Source organism: Hypanus sabinus, chromosome 10 (genome assembly GCF_030144855.1).
Source record: "Hypanus sabinus isolate sHypSab1 chromosome 10, sHypSab1.hap1, whole genome shotgun sequence".
NCBI classification, from domain to species: domain Eukaryota; kingdom Metazoa; phylum Chordata; class Chondrichthyes; order Myliobatiformes; family Dasyatidae; genus Hypanus; species Hypanus sabinus.
This window is the reverse complement of record NC_082715.1, coordinates 38,921,178-38,941,512: the sequence shown is the minus strand read 5'-3', so window position 1 is coordinate 38,941,512 and position 20,335 is coordinate 38,921,178. Positions and strand designations below refer to the sequence as shown.

Below are 20,335 nucleotides of genomic sequence, written 5' to 3'. Positions count from 1 at the left end.
GGCAGAGAAAGGGGACTACGAGGTGCTGCGATAAGAACAAATTCAGTTTTTCTGCTTTAATGAAAATAAGAGCTGAGGACTGAGCAAACACAAGTGTGCATTGTGTGGCTAGATCAACAGAGCCTGTAATAGTTCAGTTCAATTCACTGAAGTCCTAGATAAATATAAAATCATTGTCATAGTGCAAAACTAATGACTCAAGACTTTCTCTTAGACCTGAGTGTATGTGTGTTTCATTATATTGGCACAAAGACATTTCACATTAACGTACACAAAGTCTGAAGATTTTATTGCCTGATTCACGTACTCCAGCAAGAGGAAGCATTTTCCTGCCAGCGACTGTACCTCTCGACTATCAAAGTGATTGGCAACCTGTTCACTAAACCCTTGGCTGGGGATAATCACTAGAGGCTTAAGTAATGGAACTGTAATAATTGAAACATCTAATAAGGACAACTAAAATGTATTAGCAAATGCAAATATGACATTGAGTTGCTGAAAATGAATTCTGATTCTTCCATTGGAAAATAATGTAAATTCATGAAAATGAATTAAATAACTGAAAAGTTTAACACTATTACTGGCCCATTATATTACAAAGTTTTTACGGTTTAAAATCCTTCATTTTTACTATTGGTGCTGCAGTGTTGATTTAAATCAGTGAGAAGTGTCATGTACGTGAGAGTTAAGTGGTCAATTTGACAGCATTCCAGGTTTTGGCGAACAGTTGAGACGACATCAAGGAGATTGTTTTGCAAAGCTCGAGGTTCACATTGACTACTGCAGAACCATCCTTCAAAATTTAAATGAGGGATAGTTGCAAAACTCGGGTATGATACTTCTTCCTTGATTAGCAGTGCACACAATTTCTGGTTTTCAATATAAAATTCAGAATGCCATAAATAGATCGCAGGATTCTTCAAAGATTCAAAGTACATTCAATATCTAAAAATGTCCAAATTATACAACTTTGAGATTTGTTTGTTACAGGTAGCCACAAAGCAAGAAACCAGAAAGACCAACCATGATACGCAAGAGAGAAGGAGAAAGTACACAAATCATGCAAACAATTGAAATGACAACAATCCGAACCAAAAACTGACTCTTCAGATCTGAACTCCAGAGTAGGCCGAAAGCCTTGCTTAGCAGTTCAATGTATTAGCAGGCATGAAGCACAACAGCCGGGGCAGTCTTCATAGCCTTAGCTATAGAGAGAAAGGAGTGACTACTGCAGAGACCAAACAAAAAAGGCTATCATTCCGGATCCTGACACCATGTCTTTTCAGCCCATCTAAGTAGGCATTTAAATTGAACAAACATAAAGGTCCAGTACCCTGGAGTGAACACCATAGAGAGCGGGCAAAATCAGCTCTCACCACTGATCTGGGCTGGTGTTTAAATTGTCTAAATAACGTATCGTACCTTTCACTAGGATCCAGGCACTGCTGCAGCAAAAGGCCCCAGGCCTAGACTGGCTGACCAGCAACTCACCTTGGGCCCAGGTTTTGCTTCAAATCAGCTTGGCACCCAAAGTAATCCAACCTTGCACCAGGGCCAGTTTTATGGGCATCAAATCTCCCCTGCCCGGGTTCCAACATCTCTCGGCGACCAGAGCACCAATTTCTGCAAATTGTTCTTCCAGTGACTGGAAAAACTCATGGGAAAAGTTACTGAAAACTATTTTAAAATATGTGAGGTGCCTGTTCTTTGATCTTTCAGTTTTTATATATTGATACTGAGCTTAAAAACATTATTTTCCCGAATCTCATCAGCAGTTTAAATGGAACTGCATTCAAACAAGAGAAAATCTGCAAATGCTGGAAATCCCAGCAACACACAGAAAATGCTGGAGGAACTCAGCAGGCCAGGCAGTATCTCTGGCAAGAAAGTACAGCTGACTTTTTGGGTCGAAACCCTTCAGCAGGACTGGAGAGAAAAAGCTGAGGAGTAGATTTAAAAGTTAGGGGGAAGGTAGAGAGACATACCAGGTGATAGGTGAAACCTGGAGGGGGAAGGGATGAATTAAAGAGTTGGGACATTGATTGGTGAAAGGCAGAAAGCCATGGAAGAAGGAAAAAGGGGGGACGAGCATAAGGTGTTGTTCCTCCAGCCTAAGTATGGCTTCATCACGACAGTGGAGGAGGGAACGGATGGACATATTGGAATGGGAAGTGGAATTAAAATGCATGGCCACTGGGAGATCCTGCTCCTTCTGGCAGACAGAGCATAGAGGCTCGGCAAAGCGGAATCCCAATCTACGTCGAGTCTTACCAATGTGCCGGAGGCCATACCGGGATCACTCCAGCAGAGTCACAAGGGAAGTGCTGCTTCACCTGGGAGGACTATTTAGGGCCCTGAATGGTAGTGAGGGAGGAGGTATAGGGGCAGGTGTAGGCCTTGTTCCACTTGTAAGGATAAGTGCCAGGAGGCTGCCTGGCCTGCTGAGTTCCTCCAGCATATTGTGTGGGAACTGCATTGAATGTTTGTTGCATACATATCTTATAATTTGAATTTAGTTTGGCTGCCAAAAACAAAACAATGGTGAATACAGAGGTTTCTTGAAAATTGTTTAGTCATCATTGGTTACAAGGGTAGGAGAATAAAGAAGAGTAAAAATAATTTTTAGAAGATTGTTTTGTATTTTTTGCCTTCAGTCAGGAGAAGTTCTTCAACATTGACATTAGAATTTATTTAAATCTTGCATCCATCCCACAACGTGAGAGAATAAAAATCTTTCTGTTATGACTCCATCACAATGTACAGATATGTGAATTTACAAGTCTAATGGCTTGTAGAAAGAAGCTGTCCTATAGCCTTGCGGTCCTAGTTTTAATGCTGCGGTTCCATTTGCCAGACAGAAGTCCCTGAAACAGTTTATGGTTGGAGTGACTGGTGTCCCCGATGATCTTCCAGGCCTTCTTTCTGCACTTGTCACTGTAAATGTCCTCAATGGAGGGAAGTTCAAGTTCACGTCCATAGATGTACTGGGCTGTCCATATCACTCTCTGCAGTGCCCAGTGATCAAGTTTGGTGCAGTTCCCGTACCAGGTGGTGATGCAATCAGTCAGGATGATCTCAAAGGTGCCCCTGTAGAAGGTCTTGAGGATTTGGGGGCTCATGCCGAACTTTGGTTGCCCGAGCTGGAAGAGATGCTGTTGTGCTTTTTTTTGCCACAGAGCTGGTGTGTACGGTCCAGGTGAGATCATCGGTGATTTATTTCTCAGTTAATTATGTCACACGATCAAATCTCACTTTTGGTATGGAGCATGAAGGAGATTCTGCAAAGGTTGTCTAAATCAATTGAAATTTTCGGTTGAGCCAACAGTTCCTGTCATTGGAGCCATTTGAGCAAGAGGGACAGATTTCAGGGGCACTCAGTTTGAAAACAAGTTCTGATGAGTGGTTGGACTTGAGCTTTGTGTTGCTGCATGCTAACATGAGGTCTGACAGGTGTTACTTCTTTGTTTTTTTTAATTCATTAACTGGAATAGATAAGAGGAATAGACAGGGTGGACAGCCAGCGCCTCTTCCCCAGGGCACCACTGCTCAATACAAGAGGACATGGCTTTAAGGTAAGGGGAGGAAAGTTCAAGGGGGATATTAAAGGAAGGATTTTTACTCAGAGAGTGGTTGGTGCGTGGAATGCACTGCCTGAGCCAGTAGTGTAGATACACTAATGAAATTTAATAGACTACTAGACAGGTATATGGAGGAATTTGGTTATATGGGAGGCAGGGTTTAAGGGTCGGCACAACATTGTGGGCCGAATGGCCTGTACTGTGCTGTATTGTTCTTTGTTCTTTGGATGAGGTATTTCTGGCAAGGCCAGCAATCCCAAGTTTCCCCAGTCAGTCACCTGGTGAAGGTAAGCCCATAGCATTGTTAGGTAAGATGTGCCAGGACTTAGTGATACGTTTCCAAGTCAGGATGGCATTTGATTTGGCAGGAATGCAGAGAAAAGATGTTCTGCTTGCCTGTTGGCTTTGGTAGTGAGGTCGCTATTCTGAGAGTGGTGGGTTGTTTAGTGCATTTTATTGATGGTACATTCTGCAGTCACACGATATTTGGTAAAAGGAATGAATTCTTAGACTGATTAGTACAGCACTAATTAAATGAGACATTTTATTCTGGGGTCAAGTTGTGCCGATAAGGCCCAAGGTGAGCATTTTTGTGCTAGGTTACTGACATTACATGACTGCCTTGAGGTGACACTTAACAGCATTTGGCTGATAATGAAGGTTTGAATGGTTTTGTTGTAACTGGGATTGAATTTGACTGGCATGGACAAGACATACTTGGACAATTTTCCACATGGCTGGGTAGCGACCAAGGTTGTGATTGTAAACCTTGAGTTGAAGTTTTGGCTGGTTCCTGAATTAAATACTAAAGCTTGGATACTGTCTGGACACTCCAGAACACTCAACCATTTCTTCATTACACATGAAATGAATCAAGTTGACAGAATCAGCAGAGTCCTCAGGAGAAAGCCAAGATGGATCTTGCGGCTGAAGATGATAGAGATTACTCAGGCCTTGCCTTTGCCTTCCGTGCTACCATTGGGTAATTATCCATCAGAAAAGCCAGAAAATTTGGAGTGGGAGAATGGAAGTTGTGTGTAATGGAAGCTTTTTAAAGGCATCCAGGGTAAAGATATTCATAGGACATAGATTTAAGACAATGGATAATGAGGTTTTCAAATGAAATAGAATGATGAAATTATTGTGGTGATAACTTTTAGAAGACAATTGAATTTGTGTTTGGAAGGGACAGGGTATGGGAGAGCAAAATCAATTTGCACTTACCAGTAACACAAGAAGATTCTGCAGATGCTGGAAATCCAGTGCAACACATGACAAATGCTAGAGGAACTTTGCAAGTCAGGCAGCATCTATGGAGAGGAATAAGGAGTTTTGTGGTGAAACCCATCATGAGCACTGGAAAGGCAGGGTGACAAAGTCGGAATAGGAAGATGAGGGAGTACAAGCAGTAAAGTGGTAGGTGAAGTCTGGTCGGGGGGAATATAGGTGGGTGGGGGGAGTGGTATGAAGTGAGAAGCTGAGATTTGAAGGGTGGAAAAGGTAAAGCATCGAAGAAATCACAATCTGCTAGGTAAGCAGAATGGACCATGGGAAAAAGGGAGGAGGGCCAGCAGAGGGAAGTGATAGACAGGTGAGGAGAAGAGGGGAGCCAGAATGGGGAATAGAAAAAGAGTGGAGGGGGAGGGAGAGAAATTACCGTAAGTTAGAGAAATCAATGTTCATGCTGTCAGTTTGGAGACTACACAAGTGAAATATGAAGTGTTGCTGTTCCAGCCTGAGAATGGCCTCACTGTGGCAGTAGAGGAGGCCATGGACTGACATGTTGGAATGGGAATGGGGAGTGGAGTTAAATTGATTGGCTACCGTGAAATCCTCCCTGTTGCAAACGAAGCAAAGGTGCTCGACAAAGCTGTCACCTCAATCTATGACTAATCTCACTGATATACAGGAGATGGCCCCATCAGACTTGCAGGTGAACCACTACATCACCTGGAAGGACTCTTTGAGGGAGGAGGTGAGTTACCTTGAGGTGAAAACACTTACCATTTCATTGAAAGATGCCCGTTAGCCCATCAGGATTAGTCCAGCTTCCTGCAGGGCAACTCTCTCACTCCCATTCCCCAATTACATCCTTGTACCATATTCCATCTTGAATGCCCATCAACTTCTCCCAATTTTCCTGCCACCCAATTACACCAGAAATAATTCACTGATTTCCCCGAATCCTGGATAGTGTGTAATGGTTATTTGTACAAAGAAACTGTCACCTTTTTGTTTTTACTCCAGATTTGTTTTGATTTCAGTGTCTCCATCTGTTCTTTTCAGCGGATCTAATGCTCCACTGATTCAGAGGGTAACTGTCGGTAACATGATAGATGATCCAGACATTGTCACAGAAAATCACACGGTTAAACCATCATTCTCATCGTCCTCACCAGACCAGGCATTGGACTAAAGCAAACAAATAGCAAACAAAAGTAACATATGAGCAAATGGTATATAATCTAATGCTGTGAGTCATTTATTTTTCTTCCATGTTTAATAGAGAGTAAAACTGCCCATAACATTGTTTAGGATAGATTTGAAGCAGAAGTACATTTCTTACACTGTCACAGAATCTAAATATACAAACCCTTTAAGTGGTCATCACAAAAATAGAAATACACAACTGCTGTCTGCAGTTGTCTTTTGCAGGTCATATTACTTGAGGGGGTGAAATTGAAGTGATCTCTTTGAGTTTTCACTGAAATAATGGTCAAGTGCAATGGTGGCTGGCCATAGCCTCTCACAGCATAATGTTGTTTTTCAGTTTCATTTGGGTAAACATCTTTGTTAGTGACACAAAAGATGGTAGTTAAATGCAGTATTTCAAGTAATTTCATTTTGCCAATGCATGTGGGGAAAGAGCAGGGAACAGGATGAATTGCAGAGCTTTGGGCTAAATGGCCATCACATAAATGTGTCAATCAGTGATGTGCTCTGCATGTGCTTGGGTTTAACCCTATGTGGTACAGTTCCACAAAATTATAAAGTGCATTCCAAGAATCTGAAACAGAATTGCATGGTTTTGTACAGATTAAATAATTTCTTGATGACTTTTTGCAAGATGCAACTTAATGTAAATTCCTATGGTCTAAACAGATCTTAAAATGTCTAAATACAGGTTAACTGATATAGTGCCTCCAGTTGATATTTCTGTGAGTTTTTTCTTACCAGATCTCTGTAGTTCTTATCACCTCAACAGGAACACCTGCTAACAAAAATGAAAGTAAAGTGGCACTGATTTTATAAACTAATAAAATTTCCATTGCTTTCTAATTTTCCATTTTTCCAATGGTTTGTTTTTGGCAGAGCTCTCTATAAATCAGAGATCAACCCCTTTTGCTGTACTGCTTTGCTGTGTTACTGAGACTTTTCCAATGAAGTTGACGATACCCTTTTTACGTAGTCTTTATTGTAAGGATTCGGCAAACTTGGGAATGCACATACGGCCTCTTGAAAACTAATGTCAGCCTTTGCTGGGATGGACTTCAAGCCAGATTAAAGTTTGAAGTGTTATGATCCCAGCCCCCTCCTTTGTGAGAATCGCAAAAGCACCCGTTGAGGGGGGGGGGTCAGTAGACCCAGGAAGTGAGAGAGAGAGAGAGAGAGAGAGAGAGACGTGCTGAATAGACACAGGAAGTGGGAGAGAGAGAAACGTGCTGAATAGACTCAGGAGGTGGGAGAGAGAGAAATGTGCCGAATTGCACGTTCCAGCGGGATGCCAAATAAGGCAACAGCGACTGTTGTCCCATGGAGACTACGTGTAAAGCCCTCGGGCAAAGTGGGCTGGTTGAGAGAGAGATTGCATCATCCCAACCTGATTGACACCTGCGACCCCGTGAGGAAGTATAAAGGAGGGTCTAAGTGGGACAGCCCCTTCAGACGCACCAAGAAGACACAAGAGTGATCCCGTCGTAGTGGGAAGCCATTCTGAAGGAAGCCACGTGCGTTAGATTCCGGGATTGGAATTTGTGGCTGGAATCACGGAAAACCGCTTTTAACTAACATCGGGGAGGGGGATCCCAAGCTCCCCCGATTCAACGGAAGCTTCATAAAGACCCAGCAAGTCTTTCCTCTTCTCCCCAATCTCTCTCTCTTTGTCGCCCCACGTGAAACCCAGCGATTCCCAAAAGGCTGAAGCCTGCAGACTTCTGAGTGACTTTTATATTTCCAACGGACAATATATTATCCCCTAGACAACAGTAGAGCTCACTTCTTAATGATGATTATTACTATACCCGCGCTTTAGATTGAGTATTGACGATGTGCATTATCTGAATGTTTGTATTAACCTTACTTTTGTGCCCCTTTATAAATAAAAACATTTGAAAATAGTGACATCAGACTTCAACAGACCTCTCTATCTTTGCTGGTAAGTTATCCAGTTACAGGATACGTAACACAAGGTCCAAGAGTGGAAAACAAACTGGTGTTCAGCCCCATTACTCTGCACCAATTAAAGTGTCAAGGCCCAAGAGCGAAACCAAATTGGTATTCAGCTCCACTACTCCATGCTGATTAAAGAATTGACCCAGATTAAAGTGTCAAATCCAAGGGAAAACGAGCATGTGTTCAACCCCATTACTCAGTGCCAGCCAAGATCCCCAACTGAGCCTATCTTGTCTGCCTATGTTTGACCCATTCCCCTGTACTGCTACTACCAGCAGGTGGGAGGTGTAGGATTCTTGGATCAATGCTTCCAGGTCCAGGAGAAGCTGTTGCCCTGCAGCCATTGTAGCCACTCCTCAACCACATTCACTTGTCTCAACACTGAACTGACTCCGCAGCTGACTACCTTTTGGGGACCTTGCAGCTCATATTCTGTGTGTTATTTGTTTATTTTCAACTACTTGCACGATTTGTCCTCTTTTGTACATTGGATGTTTGTCGGTCTTTGTTGCTTCATGCGTTTCTTTGTTTTGTGGCTGTCTGTAAGAAGGTGAATTTCAAGGTTGTGTTTTCTGGTGTACATACTTTCATAAATTCAGCCACACTGAGCACCACAGTGACTGATACTCTGAGACTCCATTCAAAGCACATGAGCAATGGTTTATAGATGTGCTTGTCATATTCTACCCACTCTACAGGGCTAACTTTGCAAAGACAGTGCAATATAATTTTGCTCGTGATGTGAATTTGTAACTTCTCTCTGCAGTGGAACAATAAAATTTGGCTGAAGCAGATGTATGTTCATACATGTCTATTGGAACCTTCCTGCTGTGCACATGTTTCAGGAATTTTTGTAAACGCTATATTGATTTGGATTCCTGGAGTGAGTGTTATTTTTAAGCTTGATATTTGAGCAAGGATACAGTGAAGACAGTAAGTGGCAGAAGAGCCTGGGATATGTGCATCACGTCAAACCAAGTGAGAGAACCCCATTAATATTGTTTCCTACCAAACAGCCAGGTGAATTGCCATCTACTGAGTGGCTTGGAAGAAACCATTGGCAAATGACCATGCCTGATGGTTTGGAGAAGTAGAAAAAAGAGGTCATATTTGAGAAGGCCTGCGGGATTGTAATAGGGGAGCAAAGGTAGTGATTAGAATTGGAGAGAAGGAGAATTCATTCCAAATTAAAAACAAACAATGCTTGATGTATCTTGGGCTCTAGGCAAGTTGGAGCAGATCCAACTACCTCCTCAGGGAGGTCATTGCAATTGAATGGGCAGATAGCATCTTGGGCAGTGTCCGTGAAAAAAGCATCAGATTTAATATTTCAGGTTGAAGCCCCTTTGATGGTTCCGTTTTTATTTCAGGTTTCCAGCACCTGCAGTTTTTTTTTAAATTTCCACTTCACTTCAGATGTTGTTCAAAATTTATTTTTGAATTTGAAGTGAGATGAGGACTCCTAGTTGTGTTCGGAGTTTCAGTTTCAACACTGATTCTTTTGCCCAGTTCTTGTTTTGGACCTAGGGTCCATTGTTAGCCAGTGTGTGTTTGCTAGATGTGTTCTCAATTCTTTTCTTTCATCTGTAACCAAGGCAGAGAAACACTTCTTCAGTTTTTGCTGCTTATACGTTTGAGATCATTACCTTATAAGCAAGTAGAAGCTTGTTTCAAGGCTTTTGTTATCGTGTCTATTTTCATACCTCTGCTTGTTTTTCGGGGGAAGATGTCTTCTATTTGAATGCCAACAACATTAAATAATGTATCTGGAAAGGGTGGTTCTGAATCAGAAACTTTATTTGTCCTCTATGTATGGTGACAAAAATGCATCCATATTTAAGACAGTCAAGTCACTTTTATTATCATTTCAACCATAACTGCTGGTACAGTACACAGTAAAAATGAAGCAATGTTCCTCCAGGAAAATTCTAATGAACTGATTTGATTATTATTGCAGTTTTTGGCTAATTTTCCTTTGTGATACTGAAACTTACTGGTGAGATATTTCGTCAAATTAATTTCATGTTTTCACTCAAACATTGTTTTCCTCTTCTCAGGAAAGTTTAAATTGCTGGAGCAGGATCGAGATGTAAGGGAGCCTGTGCAGTACTTTAACAGTGTTGAGGAAGTGGCCAGTGTTTTTCCAGACCGTGTATTTGTTATGGAGGCGATAACATTCAGTGTAAAGGTGAGTCATACAAAAGTCAGATTAATCTTCTCAGAAAGAATTATTAATTTTTATTTGTGTATGTTTGCTCATGAATATGAGAGATTTGAAATACTTTTCCACTGGAAAGCTCTTTTCTTTGTAAGTGATACTAGCATGGATTTAATGTTTCAACTTCATTGGCAAATCTTCTGTGTTGGTCACAGGCTTCAGAAAATACACAGGAGATACCAGTTACCTTGAGTATTGTGAACTGAATTTTTTGATCGAGGTGTCTTCTCTTCCCACTCAATAAAGAAGCGTGGCAGCAGAGCCAAACTAATCCATAGTCGTCCACTCATTAAACAGCTTCTCACAGCCATTACCCATTCATTTGCTGATAGTAGATCTGGGAGACTGGAGGAATGAGAGTATCTTTGAGGGAGTCTGCTGTTTTCCTTGTTCTGGCATTGACTTGTGAAACATGAATGGAACTGCTGCACTTGGTTACTGGGTAGAGAGTAAAACCTGCAGTTGTATAATGAATTAGCTGGGAAGCACCAACAGATGGCTTTAAAATTCTCTGTGTGCAAATGGATGTCTATGCTGAATGTTAAATCTGGAGAAATGGTACAGGAAGATGGTTCTGCCTGTATAAACAAGTTATCCAGGAGTTGGCCCCATCTCCCTCCTTGACCTCTTCTCCAAGTTTCTTGGTAGTAATGACATAAGTTTCCTGTTTTCACAGCAGAATACATCTCTTAGAGGCTACTTCTGCTTTTTGGATGGAATTTCTCTCAAAGGTAACTGCCTCAAATATGAAAGAAGATAGGATGTTGTGATGCTGTCCATTGTCTGATCCATGTAACTGTACTCATAGGTAAAAGAATGTTTGATTTGCCACTCCAAGCATTTAGAGGCCACAAACGAGAGAAAATCTGCAGATGTTAGAAATCCAAGCAACACACACAAAATGCTGGAGAAACTCAGCAGGCCAGGTAGCATCTATGGGGGAAAAAAGTACAGTTGATGTTTTGGGTTGAAACCCTTTGACAGGACTAAGGGTCATATCTTTCATGTCCCATTCAGATCCCATTTAACACCATCCACGTCATTCAAGACTGGTGAAATCCAGACAGCTGTGCTGCCGGGTGTAGAACTGAGTTCCTTGTTTTGGCCTTCATTTTTGGTGCAGAATTTTAATCTATTTGCCACAACTGTTAAAGTTGGTGAGGCATGGGTAATGGTGATGGACAAAAGCTTCATAAAATCTTACATAGATTTGCAGGAGAGGATCATAGAATGCTAAACAATATCCTGATGGATTGGTATGTGCTGACTTTGAGTTCTACATAAGCCAATGAGAAAGTAAATCATTTGCAGAGATGGCTAGATATCTTGTGTGTTTTGGTGATCATATATTTCTACTAGAAGGGTGTGCTGGTCCAAGCAAATTTACATGGAAAGAATGGAGAAATGTAGAAGATGGAATCACATGGGAGGTATGTTACCATTGCCTAGAAACTGGGATTAGTCAGTATCCAATTGCACAGGGTGGCAGTGTCATCCAGGTTTTGGAGCTGAATGATGAGTTTTGCGGGGATGATAGTGTTGAATGCTGAGTTGTATTCAATGAACAGCATTTTGATGTATGCAATAAAGATGTCCAGGCGTTCCAGAGCTGAGTGAAGAGCCAATGAAATGGCATCTGCTATTGAGCTGTTGTGACTCTAGGCAAGTTGGAGCAGATCCAACCACCTGCTCAGGGAGGTCATTGCAATTGAATGGGCAGATTTGCGAGAGTTGTTGAAAGGGTTTAATCTGGCAGGGAGATAGGAAACTGAGTGATAGGGCTGAGGTGGGGTAGTTGGTTTACAACCAGAGCCCGTGTGTAGCAAGGAAAGGCTGATGATAGGGAAACATCGCAGTCAGTGGGATGAGCTAAAGTGTAACAGGGGGCCAAAATCAAAAAGAGTGAAGAATACAGGGCTGAAGATGTAATATTTGAATGTGCGCAGTATACGGAATAAAGTAGATGAACTTGCAGCACCGTTGCAGATTGGCAGGTATGATGTTGCAGGCATCACTGAAGTACCATTGCTATTACAAAGGAAAAGGTGCTAGGCAAACTCAAAGGTCTTAAGGTGGATAAGTCACCTGGACCAGATGGACTACATCCCAGAGTCCTGAGAGAGATTGCTGAAGAGATAACAGATGCATTGGTCATGATCTTTCAAGAATCACTTGATTCTGGATTGGTCCTGGAGGACTAGAAGATCGCAAGTGGCACTTCCCTCTTTAAGAAGGCAAAAGAAAGGAAATTATAGGCTAGTTAGCCTAACCTCAGTGACTGGGAAAGTGTTGGAGTCTATTATTCAGGATGAGGTTTCAGGGTACTTAGAGACTAATGATACAATAAGTCAAAGTCAGCATGGTTTCTGTAAAGGGAAATCTTGCCTGACAAATCTGTTAGAGTTCTTTGAGGAAGTAACAAGCCGGGTGGACAAAGGAGAGGCAGTGGATGTCATTTACTTGGATTTTCAGAATGCATTTGATAAGGTGTCACACATGAGGCTGCTTAACAAGATGAAATCCTATGGTGTTACAGGAAAGATACTGGCATGGATAGAGGAATGGCTGTATCGAAAGGTCAAGCAGGAAGGTATTGGGGGTGGTATTACTCTGTTGGTAAAAAGTAAAATCATTAGAAAGGTGTGACATAGGGTCTGAAGGTGTTAACTCATACAGCTAAGGAACTGCAAGGGTAAAAAGACCCTGATGGGAGTTGTATTCAGACCCCAAACAGTAGTAAGGATATGACCTACAAATTACAATGCATGCCAAAAGGGCAATGTTGTAATAGTCATGGGTGACATCAATATGCGGATAGATTGGGAATATCTAGTTGGTGCTGGCTCCAGGAGGGGGAGTTTCTAGAGTACCAACAAGATGGATTTTTAGAGCAGCTTGTAGTGGAGCCCACTAGGAATCAGCTGTTCTGGATTGGGGGCTGTGTAATGAACCAGAATTGATCAGAGAACTTAAGGTTATAGATCTCTTAAGGGAAAATGATCATAATATGATCAAATTCACCCTGAAATTTGAGAAGGAGAAGCTGAAGTAAGATGCATCAGTATTACAGTGGAGTAAAGGGAATTACGGAGGCATGAGCGAGGAGTTGGCCAGAATTGATTGGAGAAGAACACTAGCAGGGATGATGGCAGAGCATCCAAGGCTGGATTTTCCAGAAGTAACTTGGAAGACACAGGATTATATAGATCCCAAAGAGCAAGAAGTATTCTAAAGGAAAGATGACAAAATTATGGCTAACAAGAAGTCAAAGTTGACGTAAAAGCCAAAGAGAGGGCATATAATTGAGCAAAAATTAGTGAGAAGTTAGAGGATTGCGAAGCTTTTAAAAGCCAACAGAATGTAACTAAAAAGCCATCAAGAAGGTAGAGAAAGAATATGGAAGTCAGCTAGCCAATAAATATCAAAGAGGACACCAAAAGTTTCTCCAGAAGTTTCTTCAGATACATAAAGAGTAAAAGAGAGGCAAGAGTGGATATTGGACCACAGGAAGATGATGCTGGAGAGGTAGTAGTGGGGGACAAGGAAATAGCTGGTGAACTGAAGAAGTATTTTGTGTCAGACTTCACTGTGGAAGACGCTAGCTGTATGGTGGAAGTTCCAGGTGTCAGGGGTCATGAAGTGTGTGAAGTTACCTTAACTAGAGACAAGGTTCTTGGGAAACTGAAAGGTCTGAAGGTAGATAGGTCACCTGGACTTGATGGTGTACACTCCAGAGTTCTGAAAGAAGTGGCTGAAGAGATTGTTGAGGCATTAGTAATGATCTTTCAAGAAATGCTAGATTCTGGAATGGTTCTGGAAGACTGGAAATTGCACTCCACTCTTCAAGAAGGGAGAGAGGAAGAAAAAAGGAAACTATAGGCCAGTTGATCTGACCTCAGTGGTTGGGAAGATGTTGAAGGCCTATGACAAGGTCCCACGTGAGAGGTTAGTTAGGAAGATTCAGTCGCTAGGTATACATGGAGAGGTAGTAAATTGGATTAGACATTGGCTCAATGGAAGAAGCCAGAGAGTGGTAGTGGAGGATTGCTGCTCTAAGTGGAGGCCTGTGACTAGTGGTGTGCCACAAGGATTAGTGCTGGGTCCGTTGTTATTTGTCATTTACATCAATGATCTGGATGATAACGTGGTAACTTGGATCAGTAAATTTGCCAATGATACAACGATTGGAGGTGTAGTGGACAGTGAGAAGGTTTTCAAAGCTTGCAGAGGGATTTGGACCAGTTGGAGGAATGGGCTGAAAAATGGCAGATGGAGTTTAATACGGACAAGTGTGAGGTATTGCACTTTGGATGGTCAAACCAAGGTAGAACATACAAGGTAAATGGTAGGGCACTGAGGAGTGCAGTAGAACAGAGGGATCTGGGAGTACAGATACATAACTCCCTAAAAATGGTGTCACAGGTAGATAGGGTTGTAAAGAGAGCTTTTGGTACATTGGCCTTTATAAATCAAAGTATTGAGTATAAGAGTTGGAATATAATTCTCAAACTATTTCTTATCTGAGTTTGGAAAAAATTAGAAGCACTATTTTTGACTCATCAATTAAATTTGAAGAAACTTGGAGACCGTTTATTCGACATTTTCATATGAATTAATTTGGCCTTTTCCAGACCTTCTTTCTGCTTATTCATGTTCAGGTATGGAGTTCCGGAGTTCTTTGACACTATCATATACTTGTAAACTGTTATTATTGCCCATGTTAGTTTAGTTTAGTGTTTTATTTTTTTTTAATATATATTTTTTTCACATATTTTTAATATTTTTTTCTTTTTTAATGGTTATTTTTGTTTTTTTTCATATAATCATGTGGACTTGATTGATTAAGGTATTTTCTTCTGTTGATGTTTAGTAGGATATTGTTATCTTATTATCAATGTGATTTCAAGTCTATTGTATTCATAATTTACTTATTATTATGTTATTTTTTTGTGTATATATGAAAATCAATAAAAAGATTGAAAAAGAAAGGAATATAATGGTGAGGTTGTATAAGACATTGGTGAGGCCGAATTTGGAGTTTTGGTGTGCAGTTTTGGTCACCTAATTACAGGAAGGATATTAATAAGACTGAATGAGTACAGAGAAGGTTTACAAGGATGTTGTGGGGACTTGAGAAACTGAGTTACAGAGAAAGGTTATTCCCTGGAGCGTAGAAGAATGAGGGGTGATTTGATAGAGGTGTATAAAATTATGATGGGTATAGATAGAGTGAATGCAAGCAGGCTTTTTCCACTGAGGCTAGGGGAGAAAAAAAATCAGAGGTCATGTGTTAAGGGTGAAGGGGGAAAGGTTTAAAGGGAACATTAGGGGGAGCTTCTTCACGCAGAGAGTGGTGGGAGTGTGGAATAAGCTGCCAGATGAAGTGGTGAATGCGGGCTCACTTTTGACATTTAAGAAAAACTTGGACAGGTATCTGGATGAGAGGGGTTTGGAGGGACATGGTCCAGGTGCAGGTCAGTGGGACTAGGCAGAAAAATGGTTCGGCACAACCAAGAAGGGCCAAAAAGCCTATTTCTGTGCTATAATGTTCTATGGATTATTAAGGATGTGGTTTTGGGGTACTGAGAGGCACATGATAAAATAGGCCAAAGTCAGCATGGTTTCCTCAAGGGAAAATCTTGCCTGACAAGCCGGTTGGAATTCTTTGAAACAATAACAAGCAGGATAGAAAAGGGGAATTGCTTGAAGTTTTTACTTGGATTTTCAGAGGGCTTTGACATGTTGCCACACATGAGGCTGCTTAAAAAACTGAGCCCATGGTAGTATAGGAAAGGTTCTAACATGGATAAAACAGCGACTGATTGGCAGGAGGCAAAGAGTGGGGAAAAAAGCGAGCCTTTTCTGATTGGTTGCTGATGACTACTGGTGTTTCACAGAGGTCTGTGTTGTGACCAATTCTTTTTATGTTATATGTCAATGATTTGGTTGATGGAATTGATGGCTTTGTTGCAACATTTGCAACCAATATGAAGGTGGGTGCAAGGGGTGGTAGTTTTGAGGAAATAGAGAAGCTACAGAAGATAGATTAGGAGAATCGGCAAAAAATACAGATGGAACACAGTGCTGGGCAGTGTACGGTCATGCACGTTGGTTGAAGAAATGAAAGGGTCAACTATTTTGTAAATGGAGACAAAATACAAAAAGCTGTGGGCAAAGGGACAGGAGTTCTTGTGCAGGATTCCCTAAAGGTTCATTTGTAGGCTGAGTCTGTGGTGAGGAAGGCAAATGCATTGTTGACATTCCTTTCAAGAGGAATAGAATATAAAAGCAAGGATGGAATGCGGAGACATAATAAAGCACTGGTGAGGCCTCACCTGGAATTTTGTGAGCAGTTTTGGGCCCCTCATCTTAGAAAGGATGTGCTGAAACTGGAGAGGGTCCAAAGGAGGTTCATGAAAATGATTTCAGGATTGAATGGCATGTCATATGAGAAGTGTTTGATGGCTCTGGGCCTGTATTCACTATGATTCAGAAGAATGACAGATGACCTAGTAGAAACCTATTGAATGGTGAAAGGCATTGATAGAGTGGATGTGGAGAGAATATTTCCTATAGTGGGAGGGTCTAATACAAGAGGACACAGCCTCAGAATAGAGGGATATTCTTTTGGAATGGAGATGAGGAGGAATTTCTTTAGCCAGAGAGTGGTGAATCTGTGGAAGTCATTGTCACAGGCAGCTGTGGAGGCCAAGTGTATATGTATATTTAAGGCAGAGTTTGATAGATTTTTTTTATTGTTCAGGGCATGAAGGGATATGCAGAGAAGGCAGGAAATTGTGACTGAAAGGAAAATTGGATCAGTCGTGAGGAAATGTAAGAGAAGACTTGATGGGCCAAATGGCTTACTTCTGCTCCTGTACCTTAAGGTCTTGTAGTCAGAAAGTTTTTCAGATATATAAAGAATAAAAGAGAGACGAGAGTGGACACTTGAATGCCAGAAAGTGACGCTGAAGAGATAGTAAAGGTGTACAAAAATGGCAGATGAACTGATTAAGTATCTTGTGTCAGTCTTCACTGTAGAAAACACTAGCAAATTGCCAGAAATGTGTGAGTGACAGGGGGCAGAAGTTAATGTAGTTGCTTTTGCTATGATGAAGGTGCTTGGGAAGCAGAAAAGTCTGAAGATAGATAAGTCATTCGGACCAGATGAAAAACACCCCAGGGTTCTGGAAGAGGTAGCTAAAGAGATCGTGGAGGCATTAGTAACGATCTTAAAAGATTCAGTAGGTTCTGGAATGGTTGCTGAGGATTGGAAAGTTGCAAATATCACACCAGTCTTGAAGTAGGGAGAGAGGTAAAGGAAAGGAAATTATGTGCCTAACTTCAGTGGTTTAAACAATGTTGGAGTCTATTGTTAAGGATGAGATTTTGGGGAACTTGGAGGCACAGGAAGTAGGCCAAAGTCAGCAGGGTTTCCTTAAATGGAAATCTTGCCTGACAAAGCTGTTGGAATTCTTTGAGGAAGTAGCAAGTAGGATATATAAAGGAGATTCAGTGGTGTGGGAATAAAAGGGGCCTTTTCTGGTTGGCTGCTGGTGACCAGTAGTTTTCCACAGGGGCCGGTGTTGAGACGGTTCTTTACATGTTATATGTCAATGATTTGGATGAAGGAACTGATGGCTTTGTGGCCACGTTGGGGGATAATACGAAGATGGAGGGGCGGATAGTATTGAGGAAGCAGGGTGTCTGCAGAAGGACTTGGACAGATTGGGGGAATGGTCAAAGAGATGGCAGATGGAATATAATGTAGGGAAGTGTATGGTAGATGGAATAAGGGTATGGACTATTTTCTAAATGGGGAGAAAATTGAAAAATCCAAGGCGCAAAGGAACTTGGGAGTCCCATTGCAGGATTCCCTGAAGGTGAACTTGCAGGTTGAGTTCATTGTAAGGAAGGCAAATGCAATGTTAACATTAATTTTGAGATGACTGGAATACAAAAGCAAGGATATGATGTTGAGGCTTTATAAAGCATTGGTTAGATTGCACTTGAAGTATTTGAGCAGTTTTGGACCTCTTATCCAAGAAAAGATGTGCTGGCATTGGAGAGGATCCAGAGGAAGTTCATGAGAATGATGGAATGAAACATATAAGGAATGCTTGATGGCTCTGGGCCTGTGCTTGCTGGAGATGGGAAGAATGAGGGAGAACTCAATGAAATTTAATGAAGTTTGAAAGACCTAGATAGAATGAATGAGGAGAGGATGTTTCAGGTAGTGGGCAAGTCTAGGACCAGAGGGCACACGCTCAGAAAAGAGGAAGATCCATTTAGAACAGAGCTGAGGAAAAATTTATTTCATCAGAGGGTGGTGATCTGTGAAATTCATTGCCACAGATGGCTGTGAAGTCCAAATCACTGGGTATATGTAAGGTGGAGGTTAATAGGTTCTTGATCAGGGTGTCAGAGGTTACAGGAAGAAGGGTGAGAATAAAGAATGGGGTTGAGAGGGATGATACATCAGCCATGATGGAATGGCAGAACAGATTCGATGGGCTGAATGGCCTAATTCTGGCCCTGTGTCTTATGGCCTTAATCATTCCTGCATATCTTTCTGTTAGTTTGCTCATATAGTCATAGAGCACTACTGCACAGAGAGATGCCCTTTGGTCCATCTAGTCTGAACTGAATCATTAATCTGCCTAGTTCCATCGACCTGCACCTAGAGCATAGCCCTCCATACCCCCCTCATCCATGTACATGTCCAAATTTCTCTTAATTGTTGAAATTGAAACCTGCATCCACCACTTGTACTGGTAGCTCATTCCACACTCTTACCACCCTCTGAGTGAAGAAGTTACCCCTTATGTTCCCTTAAACGTGTTACCTTTAACACTTATCCCATGATCTTTAATTGTAGTCTTACCCAGCTTAAGTGGAAAAAGAACTGCTTGCATTTACTGTACCTATACCCCTCATAATTTTGAATAACCCTATCCAATCTCCCCTCAATCCTCTCCAGTCATCAATTCTCCTGGTTTCTTCCTTGAAAAACTTTCTAAGATTGGTTATCACACTTACAACTTACCACAAACAAAGCCATGTTTTTTTATCCTCAATCAGTCCTTGTCTATCCCAATGTTTATATAGCTGGTCCTTTAGATTACCTTCCAATAACATTCTTACTACAGATGTCAGGCTTGCTAGTCTATAATTTCCTGGCTTATTCTCCAAGCCTTTTTTTAAACAATGAAACAACTTCAGCTATTGTCCAATCCTTTGACATCTCATGTGGGTAAGTCTGTTTAAAATATCTCTGCTATTACCCTTGCAGTTTCTGCACTAGCCTCCTACAAGCTCCAAGGGAACGCCTTGTCAGGTCCTGGGGATTTATCCACCCTAATTTGCCTCGACACATCAAACACCACCTCCTCTGCAATCGGTCCAGGGTCTATTACATTGCTGCTGCATTGCCTCACATCTGTGGACCTTGTGTCCATCTCCTGAGTAAATACAGATGCAAAAAATCCATTTAACGTCTCCCCTATATCTTTCAGCTCCATGCTTAGGTTACCACCCTAATCTTGCAGCCGACTAGTTTTGTCCCTTTTATCTTTTTGCTCTTAATATATCTGTAGAAGCTCTTAGTCACCTTGACTTCATGCCTTCTTTGAGCCCTCTTGATTTATTTCCCAAGTTCTCTCCTGCAGTTCCTTTACTCCATAGTACCTCATTTCTTCTTGCCTGCCCATACCTGGTATGCAGCCCAATCTTTTTCTTAACCAGGACCTCAATATCTTTTGAAAACCGAAGTTCCCTATACCTGTTATCTTTGCCTTTTATTCTGACAGAAACATACAAACTCTGTATTCTCAAAATTTCCCTTTTGAAGGCCTCCCATTTATCTTTACAAGAAGACGAACTGTCCCAATCCACACTTGCCAGATCCTTTCTGGTACCATCAAAGTTGTCCTTTCTTCAATTTAGAATCATAACCCGAGGACCAGACCTATCTGTTTTCATAATTACCTTAAAATGAATGGCATTAGGATCACTAGATGCAAAGTGTTCCCCTGTATGAACTTCTGTCACCCATCCTGTCTCACTCCCTCATAGGAGATCAAGTATTGCACTCTCTCTGGTTGGAACTTCTATGTACTGAGCAGGTAACTTCCCTGAACACATTGAC

The 20,335-nt window shown here is 41.5% G+C and overlaps 1 protein-coding gene across 1 annotated transcript in view; it reads left to right on the top strand.

The window, feature by feature from the left end:
• Positions 1-20,335, top strand: part of gareml (GRB2 associated, regulator of MAPK1-like) — a 148,953-nt gene that overhangs the window by 82,196 nt on the left and 46,422 nt on the right. Inside the window, exon 3 of the mRNA XM_059981246.1 lies at positions 10,028-10,158. Coding sequence (XP_059837229.1) covers positions 10,028-10,158 — 131 coding nt within the window. The remainder of the gene's footprint in view (positions 1-10,027; positions 10,159-20,335) is intronic.